Source organism: Venturia canescens, chromosome 4 (genome assembly GCF_019457755.1).
Source record: "Venturia canescens isolate UGA chromosome 4, ASM1945775v1, whole genome shotgun sequence".
NCBI lineage: Eukaryota > Metazoa > Arthropoda > Insecta > Hymenoptera > Ichneumonidae > Venturia > Venturia canescens.
This window is the reverse complement of record NC_057424.1, coordinates 3243585-3260071: the sequence shown is the minus strand read 5'-3', so window position 1 is coordinate 3260071 and position 16487 is coordinate 3243585. Positions and strand designations below refer to the sequence as shown.

Here is a 16487-nt window from a genome sequence, read left to right as displayed (position 1 = left end):
AACTCGTGTGATGATCAATATCGTATGCCAAAATTCCATCCTAATGAATTAAACAACAATCTCATTGATTCACCGAGAAGAGCCGGTTGCTGGTGTATTTTATTCATTAGATGAACGTTTATTTGGAACACTTTTTCATTTGACAAACTAATTGATAGTCGTAATGAGCTGTAAGCTCAAAGCGGCGTCATTGCTAAAAGAGTTCGTCTGCAGGCTCCAGGAAACAGCCCGTTACAGTTTTGCGTCACCGTGCGCGCATGCGTTAAATTCTCACGTCCGAAGAAACACGTTACCATTTCAGCTTGAAAAGAATGAAACATTCCTTTTTTGTGTAGGCATAAACGCAAGCTCACCTTCATGGGAAGTGCAAGAGAAATGAAAGCCCCAGGTGGGCGTATGAGCATCGGAGAGTTATCGCGTGCCCCATGTACTGTATATGCTCTCGAAAAATCTTTCGAGTTTTTTGTTGTCAGTCATTTGATCATCCTAATTAAGATGCATGCACTATGCACTTGAACGATCGTCATTTATTTGGATGTAAAAGAAGATATAAATTAGGGTGATTCGTTTTGAGCGAATATTTTTTTTTCTTCACTCCCGCAGTAAAATATCATTCTTTACGCTGAAAAAAAGACCCTGTCCAAAGCGGAGCTCTTAATTTTTATTCCGAGTACTTTTTTCCAATTTTGAAGATTTCCCATTTAAAAAACACGTAAGTATCGATTTTTTTCATCTCTAATTTTTATAACTCTGCGGCATTTGGTGGTATTATCATACCCACAAATAGGTTTTTTTTGAACTGATGGTCTGAGAAGAATCGATTTTCTTATAAGTCTCTGCCACCATAGCGTAACAAATGACTACCTTTCATGTGATTTTTTTAGTTTTAAAAGCTTCTTAGAACAATTCCATAATGTTAAAATTTGGAGTTACTAATAAAATACTTGTCCACCGATTGATATGATAAATTTTAGTGCTGCACGTAACTCAAGTGGTAACTTTTTTCAATTCATTAGAAAATACTTGGTCTCTAATTGATATCATAAATTTTAATGCTGCACGTAAGTTAGATGAAATTTTTTCAATTGATTTAGTTGTTGGAATAAGATAAGAAGAATGGGGCATCGTTTTTCAAAATGTTTTCAAGCGCGATATTTCAGTTTTTTATTTCTCATGTTTTTATTTTTATTTTTTTTCAGTTTACAGAATAATTACAGATTTGTATTTTTTTAAATATAATGTTTTTTCAAGATTTGTGAAATTTTCTTCGAATTATTCTGTTGAAATTATTCACAGATGGTTTCATAATTTTTTTTATGGAATTTTCATTACATTTTTCGTGATGTGGTCAGGAAACAAGGGACCATCAACGTACTTGTCCCAACCTTTGTTCCCTAAGATATCCATATTACATAATCAAAAATAAGAAGTGATAATACTTGGCGCACATGTCAATACACGGAAGTTTCAAAGTTTGCAAGCATCCACTGCCGTTTATTCATCTACATTTTGATACAGACAAAAAAAAGTACCACAGATTGATTAAATTTGCAAATTTTAATTTGCAGCATTTTTTTTGTATATAAGGAAATAATGTATTTTCTCTACCTTCTTTTAAGAACTTTAATTTATCTCTTTGTCTAAATTCGTAAAAAAAATAAAATAAATGACGAGCCATCAGAAAAAACAGTTTGCAACTTTCAATTTTCATCGTTTTTCTATTTACATTGAAATTAAATAATTCCGACAACCTTGCTGGAAAGTATAGAGGAAATACAGACTTATACACGATATTCCCCAAATTCAATATCAACCTTTCTATTATGATAGTCTATTTGTAAAAAAAAAAATTATCAATAAATCTTAACATTTTCGAAAGTTAGAGCGTCGACATCCTTTTTATGAAAATTTCAAAACGTCGTAGGATTCGTAATTTTTTACAAATTCTGACAAAATTATCAGAGAATGAAGAACTTGTATAGATTAACATCTGTGCAAAACGGTGGCCCTGTATCTCAAACCGTTTCCGAGTTATAAGCGTTTTAATTTTGCAGTGCCATAACACACGCATACACACACGCACGCACGCACGCGCAGGCACGCACGCACATCCGGACATTTTTTTTAGATATGATTGAAAACTGGAAAAAAAAATTTTCATCATCACATAGCTTCCTCTATGAGGAAGCAAAAGTAAAAAAGACAGCGCACTTAAAAGCGAACAGAATTCAAAATTGTTCGATGTATTTATTGGTTTTCGAAGACAACAATTCCAGACCTATTCAGAAATCAACAGCTGACGACTTTAGTAATAAAAATCTTCGTTCATATATTACAGTCGGAATCAAAAAGTGAAAAGATTGGTACACCTGCCACTTCACAGAAATATCAAAGTTTATAGGTACTCGCTGCGTACCAGTAATACAAACTTCGATACTATAGGGAAAAACACTTCAAAATTACCTGAACCACATTTTTGAAACTTTTGAACTTTTGAAACGGAAAACAATCAATGACAAAACTTAGAAAGCCGCGAGGCCTTTGATGATGTATATAACTTAAAACATATTTTTCACCTGTGCAAAGTTTTTTCTCAGCAATTACGCCACTGATCATGTTGGTTTAGGACTCATTCGATAGGCATTTTGCCCTTAGTTTAAAGCCCTTAGTTCGCATGCCATCAATTAAAAATATACCAATTTTCAGGCTTTTTCGATGTTTAGCTCTGCTACTAGTTCGGGGAATTGTGAAGTTCTAAGATAATAGCTTCTTTGAAGAGACTCAAAGCCTGGGTATAGCCGACTAGCATGTGTACCAAAGTGTCGTTGGCTTCTTGATTCCTACATACTGGACACGTCTGGTTGTTCTCCAACTTATAATTACAAGACTTATATATAATGATTGTTTTTTTTCTTCAAGTTCGGTGAGTTTGATTTGGACAATTATTCTCAGCAGAGCGAGTGGAAAGCTAAATTTAAGGTAGTCTTGCGTTTAAAGTTTTTGGTATAATATCTAACTCTCCATGCATAATGTTCGAGACCCTAGATATTTGACGCGTAAAATAACGTTGAATCTACAACATTATTGAGCAGTTTTTCCCCTGCTCCCCAGTCATTGATTTTAGTTGCGATTATAGGCCCCTATACCCCTGTACACTAAGGAAAAAAATTGAAGGGTCAACAAAATTTTACAAATTTTTAGTGGTTTTTCAGAATGCTGTATCGCAGTGAAAAGATCGTATCGAGGTCTAAAAAAAAAACATTTTGAAGCTTCATTTTTCTAGTTTTAAGTTTTTGTGGCAAAAAACGACTATAAGAAAGAACATTTGCAAATTTTTATGCTGTTTCTTTAAGTCATACGCTTGAAAATTTGTTCTTAACTAACTAAACCATGGTATGGACCAGATAGCTTGTTTATTCGGCTTCAATTTGCTTCTTTTGAAATCTCGGTACGACCATTTTTTACTGGAATGTTGAATTTTAAAAAAAGACCCTTTTGTCTCTGAAACACAATATATCGGCAACCAACGTTCGTTCAGAAAATTCAAGGACAGTTCTGAAAACTAGAATGAATGTCTTATAAAATTCTGCTGCGATTTTGAAGGAATTTTTTTTTTCCATCCTTGTCGTGAATTTGAAAAAAAAAAAACATAAAAACCACAGATTAATTGGAAATAGTTATGAAGTAAACAATGTTGAGCTTGACTTTTACAGCTCATGGTACCCCCAAAAACCCTGCAAAGTTGCATTCTGACCTAACGAACCGTTTCCTCGTTTTAGAGGCGGTCAAACTTTCAAAAAATTAAAAGTTCACGTTTTTTGATGACCCGATATTTATCGTTTCGACCCTGATCTATACCTGTTCGCAGTCGCGCAAAAAAATGTTGTTGCGGACGATCAGAAGTCTTAACTTTCTGATTGAAATTCTGAATCGTTGAAACTTTTATTATCCGTCTCATATTTTCGTATCCGGAAAGTCAAATTGGTATTGAAAACTCGGGTAAGTTATCAACAAATGATTAGCAAAAGTTTTAATTCCATTGAGGAATTGCACGATTCGTTAAATTGTACCTTTATCCGTTGCATTGAACGATAGAGTAAGTCGGCTGGAGCTGAAAAAATTCTCGTCCAGTTATAATCTTGCCTGGAAATCGCATCGTGTATGCCAAACAGCTGTTCGCAGTGCACCTGCTCCTGAAGAATATGTATCGTAAACGAAAGAATCGAAAGCGTCTCAATATTCTTTTAGTTGGTATATGCGAAAAGTATCTGAATTAGCGTATTCGAATTCCATTGATTTTTCGATGATTTACAAAGAAATTTATCATTTAATGATTGCGACGAGGGCTCATTCGGTATCGTTACGAAAATATCTTGAAGAGATATTTTTCATTTTTAACCAATTTGAGATTCCGTGTTAATAATTTATTCGCTCGATCTTTCCTTGTGTGAAACCACTTGTTTTCGAGGTCAGCTGCCAGCTTGTGAAGTTCATTCGTGCAAAATAAATCTCACTGAAAGTAAACTCTACACACATCGAAGTAATTGCTAAAAACCCTACGTGTTACTCATGTAGTCCAAAAAATAAATGCACGGTGATTTATAAGAAGTAGTTCAATCTATTCTCTGGAAACTTGCCTCAAACGAGCAATTCATTACTGAAGGTTATAAAAAAAAAACCATTTCAAACATAATGAATAAAATAAAATGAATCTGCTAATTCATCATGATGCGTGAAAAACGTTTGATTCAAAGAAACAAAAGATTGTCAAATAAATGCAAAAGTGACGAGTACATCGGATGACGGATGAAAAAAAATTAAAAACATAATGGTATGTAATAAAATTACGAACCCAACTTTAAATAATTTCAACACAACAATTCAGAAAAAAATTCACAAATCATGAAAAAACGTATTAAAACAAATACAAATCTGTAATTATTTTGTAAAGTGAAAAAAAAAATCAAATAGAACGTAAGAAATGAAAAACCGAAAAATTGCACTTGAAAACATTTTGTAAACTAATTCCCCGTTCTTCTCATCTGATCTTAACAGCCAAATCGATTGAAAAAAATTTCCATTTCAGTTACGCGCAGCATTAAAATTTATATCAATTCGAGGCCAAGTATTTAATGGTACATGGGAATATTCATTCCTACGGGAAGCGTCAGGAACTAGAGAAAGTTCTAATGAATCAAAAAAGTTACCATCTGAGATACGTGCAGCAGTAAAATTTATGATATCAGTCGGAGGATAAATATTTTATTAGTAATTCGTAATTTTAACATTATGAAATTGTTCTAAAAAGTGTTGTGCCCGTACATCGCACTCATTAAAACAAATTAAGCACTCAGCGCAAACGCAACAATGGTGAAATATCGATGCTCCTGAACGAGTGCATCGACCCTCGATGTCAACATCGAAACTTCCAGAAGGAGATCTAGGTTATATTCGCACGAGAAGCGGAAAACCCCCAAATCTATAAAATTATCGACTAACCCAAAATCCGACAGTCTTTGATGAGAATTGTAACGATTAGTCTCGAGGCAATAAAACCTCGAATTTGTAACTTCTTAAATAAACTTATTGTTAACTTGTTGTAAAAGTATCAAGTTGGAGTTCAGCTTTTTTGGCCTAAATCCCTTAAATACTCGTCCTTGATAACTCGTCCCTTCGCGACGGTCTTCGCGGACACAACAAAAGATAAAAGATAAAAATTATATTTGTTATTCTATGGTGGCATACTTTGTGTCCACTATATTTTGGAGGTGAAAATTTGAATATCTGCAGAAAAAGAGCACCCAAGCACCTAAAATGGACACTGTGTCCGTTTTGCCCCCCATGTGTGCATTTTGCCCCATAAAGTTGAATTCCGGGGCAAAACGGACTTTCCCGAAACTAAAATTTCATAAAATGCATACAATATTTTTGGTTCCAAATCATGTCCTGACCCGAAATCATGGTAAATTGTTGAATTCCACGGTGACATCCCCAAAAAATTCAAGTTTCAGAGCAAAATAGATCCCAAACTACTTTCTCACTATCTATTCGATTTTATGTCTTATTTTTAAAAACCACATTAGTAATCAAAGTACGAATAAGGAAAAAATTTTTTTCTTCATTTTTTTCAAAAATCGCACCCATAGCTGACATCTTCGTCTTCAACACTTGTACACAAGGTGTGTGCTCATTTTTTGCATGTTACATTGTAAATCCAATCTTCGGAGGACGACGAATATAACCCTTCGCAAAAAATGCAAAAAACGCCTTCAAAGACGAGGACTTGGCTGCCTTGGTGAGCTTTTTTTCTGTCTGCTACATTTCGAAAAATTTCAATATTTCGATTTTTATGCCTCTTGGAGGCTGTGTTCGTTGTGCCCCGGAAAATTTTTTTGAAGAAATTCCGGAAACTAGGACCATGAATCAATGGTGGGACTCCGATATAGTGCGAACACGAAATATACCACGAAATAGCACGATGGACCCAAAGTTGATTTTTTGCATTCCTTAAAAACATGACAGAAATGGCATATAAGATTTGACTCATTTTTTTTTTCATTTACATCCAAGGAGCCTAAGTGGTCCCATTTCTTTTCCTATATAACCGAGTTGACATTCTATTCGGGAACAGTCGCTTGGAACGGTTGTATTTCGAAAAATGTCGGTTTTTCGATTTTTATGCCTCTGTGAGGGGCTGTGTCCGTTTTGCCCCGAAATTTTTTTTTTACGAAATTCGGGAAACACGGACTGGGCATCAATTTTGGGACTCAAAAATAGTTGAAAGATCATATGCTCATCAATGAAACTTGCTTAACCCTCTCGGACCGTATGTTGCTTCTACACAACACGCGCTTCCAGGCTCAATAAAGCTGCATCAGTCAGTAAGGTCGGGGTTCTAACTGCCTATTTCCATCAAGCAAGGTTAGATTGCACCATAGATACTCTTAAACCAAAAGATAAACTGTTTTAACCCATCGAAATATGAATATGAAGTCGGCGTTTTATGTTGAGTTGGCATTGTGTGAAAAGGTGCTTTAGTTATCGCAAAAGAAAAGTGAGTACACATTTTTTTTTCGTACTCCAAACGTTATTTCCTTTCAAAGGGAAGCTAATATGATGTATTTAAGGTATTCGCAGCTAGATTCGTTAGCAAATTTTCCGGATTTTGCTCCCCAAGGACCTGGTGCTGCGCGCAGCGAACATTCAAAAATTCAAATTTCCCAACAAAAGAACTGAAATGTCACAATCGATTCGGAAACTAGAAAGTATTTTGAGATAAAATTATGAAGAGAATCATTTTCCGTCAATGCGAAATAGGTCTCGGTCTGAGAGGGTTAAGTGTCCATTTTGCCCCATAACTATCCTACATATAAATCATTTTCATTCGCGCATAATTTTGACGTATGAATCCAATGGTAATCACTTATTCCACTAAACTTCGAAATAAACTTGAAAAACACTATTTCATAACTTCTTTATGTATAATCGCGTACTTCGTCGTTGGAGCGTCAAACTCGCCAGTAAGTTATTAACCATACATTTGACGTATTTTTACGCAACCACATAACTGACGTTTGTAAAAAACTATATTACACACACACTGAGTTATGTTTTTATGTTTGGCTCGCACTTCGTAAACGTCAAACTCCGGTTCGTTTATAACCACACAACTGACGATGTTATATTCCAGGTGTACGTAAATACGTACACCCGGAATATAACATATAACTAACCGGCCTAGCTATTCGTAGCTTCAATGTAATTAGTCCAGGATTTTTTTTATTGCGTATTAGTTTGAACAAGAAATTTCTCACCGGGGATTGGTGATTGTGGGGGCCAAGAAGCCTATGTCTGTAGCGGTCAGTATGCAGACACATCAAATCCGTAAATATGGTAGTAAGTTTTACATAGCTTGAGCCCGTGCTAAGTTTTTACTCAGCAATTACGCGACCAATCATGCTGTATTTGGGCTCAATCGAAAGATAATTTCTTTATTAGTTTCCAGTTCAATTTTCAAGACTTCAAATGACTCCTAAGCCTTGTAATTCAACAAAATCACATGCCATTTTACCCCCACTACCGCGAAACGTTTTATTCATAAAAAGTATAAATTATGTATAAAGAGACTCGGCGAGAGCTTCGAGCCAGTAGATGACAGGGCTGTCAATGTACTTCTTCCGAGACTCTACTGTGTCTCTTGATATGGCACCAGATTTGTCACTAAATAAAAAAAAAAACAAATAAACATCAAAAATGTGTGCGAAAATCCGACCCATTTTTTGATGCAATTAATAAATAATTACTATATCTTCAATGCGTTGAACTAGAGTTCAAAGAGGTCGCAATCGAAATAAAAAATAAAAAATACCTCAACTTTCAGTATTCTCTGAAATATTGTATTCAATTTGAAGAAACCAATTTTTTGAAAATTTTTGAAAATAATTGGAAATGCTATCGCTCTGGTAAAGACTCTCTGGCAACGACTTGTCATAAAGTAAATGTACTTGTCTAGGAGTTGCTGCCGCGACTCTAGATAATCGGATTGAAGCTTTATAATTATTGATAACCTGTTGGATGTGCACGTTATCTTGCTCCACTATTCCTTCCGACGATACTGTTACGACAGAATAGCGGAGCCATTTAATTAATCTACCGGCCCGTTTCGTTCAAACTTCTTCTGTGTTGAGCTGAGTTTTCTATCAACTTCAATATCGACGGGAATAAGGTTGCAGCAAGACCTTTGCATATATTGCAAAAAAAATCAAAAACGAATGATTTTCTGGAATTCTTATGTCCATCGCGTTTGAAGTTCGCACGTCATTGACATGTTATGAAATATTTCATAATCAACTAGCGAATTCCGTTAACCTTCGAATTCATCGGGAGTCAACGAATTGCGAGGACTCCTCGTGCCTGAACATTGTAAACAACTTTTTAACTCGGTAGCCCGACTGACAGCGATGGTGTTTCTTTTTATCGCACAAAGTTCGACGTCGCTTTTGTTCCAGTGTCTGTTTCGTGAGAATGTCACGAGTGATAATCGTTTCATTGTGTTTCAGGCTCCGGCCCGGAGACAGGGGTCCCGGATATGACGGTAATCAGTGACATAGACGAGACTGGGATCAACCGAAATCTCCAGGTCCGATACGGCAGGGATCAGATATACGTATCCTTTGCAGGAGATATTCAGAACCAATTTTTTCAATTACTTTGTTCCATGGTTATTCGACGATGCTTTTTATTTTAGAAATTTTCATTCAAATAAATAATTGGAACTCGAAGAGTGATATTTTTAGTTGCTAATTTCTCGAGGACCTCGAAATTCTTCGCTCAATGGAATTTTTCATCGATCTGAAAACATTTTAGATTCTTGAAAAAAAAAAATAATAATCCTTCCGAGTATAAGAAAGGAGTATAGAGTTTTTCATTTGTGGAACTACCCACAGTCGAGAGAGTATAAAGACTATGTGAGCAATGAAACAAAAATGAGAACTTAATAAATGAAAATAAAAAAGGGATCATCGAGGCGAGTGAAAACAGGGCCTAAGTCTTAGTAAAGGTACGAACGCAAAGCTTACTATGAAGATGAATATAAAGTACAAGTGCCGGAGCAAACAAATATTCAGGAGGCCTAGATGCTTAGACTTGAGTTATAAAGGGCACGCATGTCATGCGGAAAAGCGACGGAACAACTCAGAGGAAGTAAGGTGGTGCGGATTGTGGAGTATTATAGAGCGGAGAGTAGCCTGCTCTTGTTTAGAGCAAAGCTGTGTGTTGGTCGGTGCTTCATAAATGCAGAAGTCGAGAGGAGAAGAAGAGGAAGACGGATAGAGGAAAGATGAGAGCAGAAAGCGACTCAGACTGGGGGAATCCCTGAGCAAAAGCAACCAGAAAACGGTGTGTCGATATACATATATATCGTTGGGAGAAAGCTTTGCTGCATGCTATCCATTCATTCTGTGTATTGAAAGTATGGAGGCAGGGAGTGCAAGCTTGAGTATGAATTTTGCAGGAGTGTGAGGTTCCCGGGGTCGGTTCGTTTCCATGACGACAGCTCCCAGTCAGCTGGTTCAGTCAAACACCCCGGGACCCTAGACTCTAGACTCATTCATCTCTTTGCTGTAGCGCACGGGTTTGTCGACCGACTGAGCGCGACCGAGTCACCGATCGAACCTCTAAACTTGCCCATTTTTTCTTCTTTGCTCTCATCTCTTTTCATCGTAGCCTAACCTTCTTCCACGTAAGGTAGACACATAAGGAAGCTTCTTCAGTCTCTTTTGAATTAAGACAATTTGCTTGTTATTTTCGGGTTCCAACGTTCAAATTCGATTAAACTTTTTTCACCACTCCATTTTTCTTGCCGACTTCGTTGGGGATTAGATTTTTTTCCAAAAAATTATTCGTTATGAATGGTTCATTCCGACGAATCAACACCGATCGAGCGAACTGCCCGGTGAATAGAGATTGCAGTTTCTATTAAGAGGATGGATCAGTCGGTATATCGCAACCGTGAGTGCGAGAGAGATAGCTCCAAATTTCGAAATCGAAATTCTTTGTCACAGTTTGACCGATCCAAAAAAGGCTCTGTCAGTCGATTTTTGCCATCGTTCTGCGTAGGCTGACAGAGCCTTTTTTTAATCAGTCAAACTGTGTCAAAGATTTCAAAAATTCCAAGTGAGATTAGTCGACTGATCCATGCTCTTAAGGGCTATCATCTTTGCCTCTATTTCACACTCTTCGACCCGAAATTCTGGCAATTTTTTATTATTTGACCGCACGGTGACGATTTTAGGTCAGCCCATTAATCACAGAACCTGGCATGTTCTTGATTGGAAAAGGAAAAAATCGACTGAAAATACGAAAATTGGGGGTTATCTCGACATTCCAGAGGTTCTTCTATACCATTTTGCCCTCGCTTTTTTATAGCTTCATGTATGCGCGATACATATTTTGAACCAAATGCGTTGCCAATGTTTTTTTAGATACATATATCCAACGAGGGTGGCTGTCATTTTCGTGACTCAGCTCGTTCTTCGTAATATTTGAACCCCTATTCGCGATTATAACCGCGTACATCTACCGGGTGTTGCTTTATAATAGGTTACCATAAAATATGTGAGAAGAGAAAAGAGAGAGAGACAGAGAGACAGAGAGAAAGAGAGAGAGCATGGGAACAAAATTTCCGCACTTCATTCATGAAATAATTTTAGACTCAAAGGGAAACCTGCCAGTAACTCTCGTCACTCGATCATTCGCAAAAGCTGTTGGAAGAAAAATATGTTTCCGAGAATGAGTACAGGAATGAATGCAACGACGTAACGTTAGAACGCCGGTAATAGTCACCTCGATTCGACTGCCATTGGAACAAAGAAACTATAAACCTCCTAACTGAACGATGGTCACTCCAACCGAACATTTTTCGTTCCGAAAGTGATTCACCTTCGGATCTTAGGAACACTTCTATCCCAACGTTATTCATGTTCATTGAGTATTATCCTCGAAGAATCAGAATAATGAAAAAGTTTCGATGAACGGTGCAAATTTGAAAATTACGTAACATCAAACTTGGGTACTTCGAAATACCTTAAAAACTATCCCCAAATACCAAATTTCAACTCTCTAAGTGCTCAAAGTCACGAGAACCAGAACATTTTTTAAAGTGGAAAAATTTCACCAAGTATTAAAAAGTTTATGGAAATATTTATTATATTTCTTCCTCTAATTATTTATTCTGTTTCTTCACAAAAATATAATCATACCAATTCAATTAAACACCAGTACTAGTGATGTTTGTTTTTATCTTTTTCTTTAAGAATTCTGAAAAAAAATTCACGTTTTTGTACAAAAACTTGGCGTGCATGGTTTTTCAAACGAATGCGTGACCAAAATAATTTTAGTGAATAAACTGCGGTTTGTGTTACCAGCGACTTTTGGAAGCTTTCTATTTTATTCAAATGAACACGAAATTCAGAAAAATGAAAGTAATCAAAATAGTAAAAACGAATATAACCAAAATCATTTTAATGGATGTCATACTCTCATATATGTATTATTGTAACACAAAGAGTTTCCGTCGAATAAAAGTAGAAGCTTGATTATCCAAACAAAAGTAATGAACTCATTTTAATCGGCATACTCTTTAGTCCTTAGATTTCAGAAATAAGTATACATATATAATTGAATTCAAGTTTCCTTCAATTCGCCTCTGATAAAGGGTGATGGTGAGCGTCCTTACCGAACTCATTTTGAATTGAAGAAGCAAGAAAAACAAGAAGAACGTAAAATAGCAAAATTTGAGAAACTGGTATGCATGGTTTATTTGGGTACATTTTGAAAAAACATGCGCGCCAAATTTTTGTACTTAATTTTTTTTCTAAATTTTTAAAGAAAAAGTTTAAAACGAACATCACTAATACTCGGCTCGATAGAATTGGTATGATTATATATTTGTAAAGAAACAGAATAAATAATTAAAGGAAGAAATATAATATAATAAATATTTTCATAAACAAGGTTGCTAATTTTTAATATTTAGCGTAACCTTTCCACTTTTAAAAAGTTTTTGCTGGAGATATATTTTTCTTTAAAAATAAAATAATTTTAAGAAAGAACATTGACTTAAAAATGCTCTGTATAGCATATGATTCCATTTTTCTAAAAATTTACTGCTATTTATATAGTAAACATGTGTTCAATTCAATATAACTGTACTGAAAAGTCCGTAAACAGCATCGAAAAGAAAATTAGAAAAACTGCATCATACATTTTTCAATATCAAAGCACTCGGAGTTTTTGTGATCTTCGGCAGGCTGGAAAGAGTGACGAAAGTTCGGGCCGAGAAATTCCTTAGAGAAAGAGTCATTCTTGACACAAAGAATCTATCACCTAAATTTTTGTAAACACCGGAGTTGATAAAAATCCGTGGTGCGGGATCAAAGTTAGCGATTTTTCGTAAAATTTCGAAAATTACCAACTTCAGAATGATATTCCTCTAGGCTTGTTCACGGAATCCAAATTTTCATCATGACTCGTTTGAAGGGCATGAAAAATAAAAAAAATGAGCCATATTAGAAATCAATTAGGCTGGAAATGGACCTGTTGGGTCAATTTGAAAATGGTCGTTTTGTTCAAATTTTCAATACATTTAACTTGACGACAATGAAAGGCATCCCGATCTGGATGATTGAACCACGTTTTCCTATAATCTAGATCGTATACTAAAGGAAATGGAACCAGTATTATTTGACTTGAACGTAAAGTCTTTATGAAACATCACCTTAAAACGAGGCAAAAATGGCCATTTTTCGACTCTTATAAGAATGGTTCTCGTGACCTTGAGCACTTGGAGAGCTGAAATTTGGTATTTGGGGATAGTTTTTAAGGTATTTCGAAGTACCCAAGTTTGAACAAAATCTAAAAACCCCTTCCGATAAATTGTGCGAAATCCAATGGATCTACTTGGTGGGGGACCTCTAACGACGTTCGAGCAATGTCAATTTTATCCAAACAATTTTCATTGGAAGCACTTAGTTTTCGAGATATTAAAACGACGAAGTTAAAATGGGCCACCATGTATATACACACATAAATGCTGGCATGGTGATGTAGGGGTGACTATGGGTTACGGGTATATTGGCCCACGGAAGCCATGCATTCGCTTGCGACAAGACCATGACTCACATCCCCCCTGAAATTGCCCTAACGATGACGTCACTACGACGTTGTCCCGAAGGCCTAACTCGTAATTTGTCCTTGCAGACGTAATATGCATGATAAAGATTCTTCAACTCAGACGTTGTACATAGTCGATCGAACCGATAATGATGCCTGAAATTGTTTCATTTCTTCGATGATGGCGAGTCCCGAGTTGTCACTAATGAATCATTCGTTCAACACTCATTATCGAAGGATAGTTGTTAAACTCGTTGTATCGTCACAATGATCGGATAACGAATAAAAATGAAGTCGAGAAAAAAAGGAATGTTAGAAAAAAACAACATTGTAAAAAAGATATGTGTTTCCAGAAAATTATTTATATTCAAATTCCTTTGTATAAGATAATAGAACATAATGGAATTTCATTTTCGTCGGGAGAAGTCTCTAATCAAATCATCGAGTAAGAACTAGAGACATCTCCCGACGAAAATTAAATTCCATTATGTTTATAATATATTTTAGTTTTTTGTGAGATTACATTTTTTTATTATCACCTTTATTCTTTATACAATTATTCAACTTCGACAATTATAATAAAATTTTTATTTTTGTATGTAAACGGTTTCTTATCTATCTTAATTATATTTCATCTATTTTATTTCAGTCTTTTTAGAGTTTACTGCTATTTTCCTAAGAAAAGGAGTTTGAAGATGAATCATTTTCTGAAAATGCATATTTTTTTACAATGGTATTTTTTTCTAACATTCATTTTTTTTTCTTGACTTTATTTTATTTTCAATACGCTATATGATTTTTCAGTCGGGAGTTTTTTAAGGTTTTTTTAAAACATTTTGTTTAAAGTTTACTTCTATTATCTTAAACAAAGGAATTTGAAGATAAATAATTTTCTGGAAACACATATCTTTTTTACAATATTGTTTTTTTCTAACATTCCTTTTTTTCTCAACTTTATTTTATTTTCAATACACTATACGGTTTTTTAGTCGGGAATTTTTTGAATGTTTTTTTTAAACGTTCAAGGTTTTTTTTTAATGTTTCTTTAAAACATTTTTTTTTAAACATTTTGTTTAATGTTTTCAAAACATTTTATTTCAAAACGATACGGTCTTAACTCGATAGCGGCCAAGTGGCCAAGTGTGTAAACTTTATATTATATATATTCTCCGCCGTTGTACGGTCGCGAATGATATATCCATGGATATATCTGTATATATAGTGTAGAGTTTACACACTTGGCCACTTGGCCGCCACTATCAAGTTGGGACCCTACCGTGAAAACAACAGTTCAAAGTGAAAGTAGCAGCGTACAACGGTGTGAAGATGTCGATAATCGAGCACTACGGTTGATTCGATATGGAAAAAAATAAGTTTGAACGTAAATATTAGTTTTCTAAGCGAGTTCACCATAGATCTTGACAAACTATGTCTAAGAATACAGTCCGTTACATGTAGACAACACGAGCAAAAATTGGTCAAGACAAGTGTGACCGTTCCAGAGAAAAGTTGCCTCAAAGAAATCCTCCCTATCAGCTGATCGCAGTGAAACGCATAACTCCCGTCTTTTTTGCCCTGAGGGCAGTCGGGAGTTAAAAAATAGGCAACTATGAAGAGAAATGCGTGGAATTTTCTATTAGCTAAAAGCATTGTGAAAAACATGACGAATCCTAACTATCGATATTTTGAGCAAAAGACCCATTTACGAGAAAAATGAAGTCGCGTAATCGAGTCACGAAAACGTGACGTCAACTTTCTTTTTCCTCGAATCGTGAATCTCCTCGAAATGTCATAGAGGCCTATCTCACCCGGAGTGGATGTTCCCGTTCGATGACTATAATGAGTCACATTTCGGCACTTACTATCAATCAATATTAACCATAGAAATCGAATCTCGAGGGAGTTTTACTTAACAATTAAATGGTTTCTTATCTATCTTAATTATATTTCATTTATTTTTTATTTCAGTCTTTTTAAAGTTTACTGCTATTTTCTCAAGAAAAAGAGTTTGAAGATAAATCATTTTCTGGAAACCCATATCTTTTTTACAACGTTGTTTTTTTTTCTAACATTTACTTTTTTTTCTCGACTTCATTTTATTTTCAATACGCTCTACGATTTTTATCTCTCGCGTTTAACTTTTTGCAGAATTGAGTGAAAATATCCTCAACTTTTTGTTCGAAAATATCATACGCTTCCACCACAAATTCGGCCTGAATTTGGCGAGGTACATTTTTTTTTAATATTTTTTTTTACATGTTAGGAATATTATTAACACGTAAAAATTGACGTTTTGATTCAATCTGAATAACAGCCTCGGCGTGGATCACAATTGCTATGACAGTAGCCTATTGGCAATCATATATTATATATTTTATCCTCTAAAAGTTACAAATTTCTTCTACATTTGCCTTGACATTAAAAATCGATGAATCGATGAGCAGACTTACACCGGTTCCATTCTCGTGGCGGTGAATCCTTACAAGGAGGTTGACGTCTACACAATGGTGAGTCATGTTCGAAAAAAATTTTATCATAAGGCTTAATGAATTTCATTCGAATGATGGTATTTTTGTAAAAAATCATTGCTCAATATACACTACCGTCGGAAAGTTTCCGGACAAAAATTGAAAAGAGAGCCGATACTATTTGTTGCGCCATTTTGCCGTTAAATGATATAGGCAAATTTCCCTTGCGGCATTTAAAAATAAAAACATTTAGCTTTATTTTGGCCTATTTAAAAATTGTGCACGATTTTTTTTACAACCCCCACCGATTTTTGAAAACGACAATTTTTTATCATTTTTTTGTTGACT

The 16487-nt window shown here is 35.2% G+C and overlaps 1 protein-coding gene across 5 annotated transcripts in view; it reads left to right on the top strand.

Annotated features, from left to right (window-relative positions):
* The window catches only part of Myo81F (Myosin 81F), a 60755-nt gene that overhangs the window by 12577 nt on the left and 31691 nt on the right, over nt 1-16487 (top strand). For all 5 annotated transcript variants that reach the window (XR_006260582.1, XM_043416149.1, XM_043416147.1 and 2 more), the window contains exons 2-3: nt 9060-9166; nt 16116-16178. Coding sequence is in view for 4 of the 5 variants with exons in the window: in XM_043416149.1 (XP_043272084.1) it covers nt 9060-9166; nt 16116-16178 (170 nt within the window). In the remaining variant the exon portion in view is untranslated. The remainder of the gene's footprint in view (nt 1-9059; nt 9167-16115; nt 16179-16487) is intronic.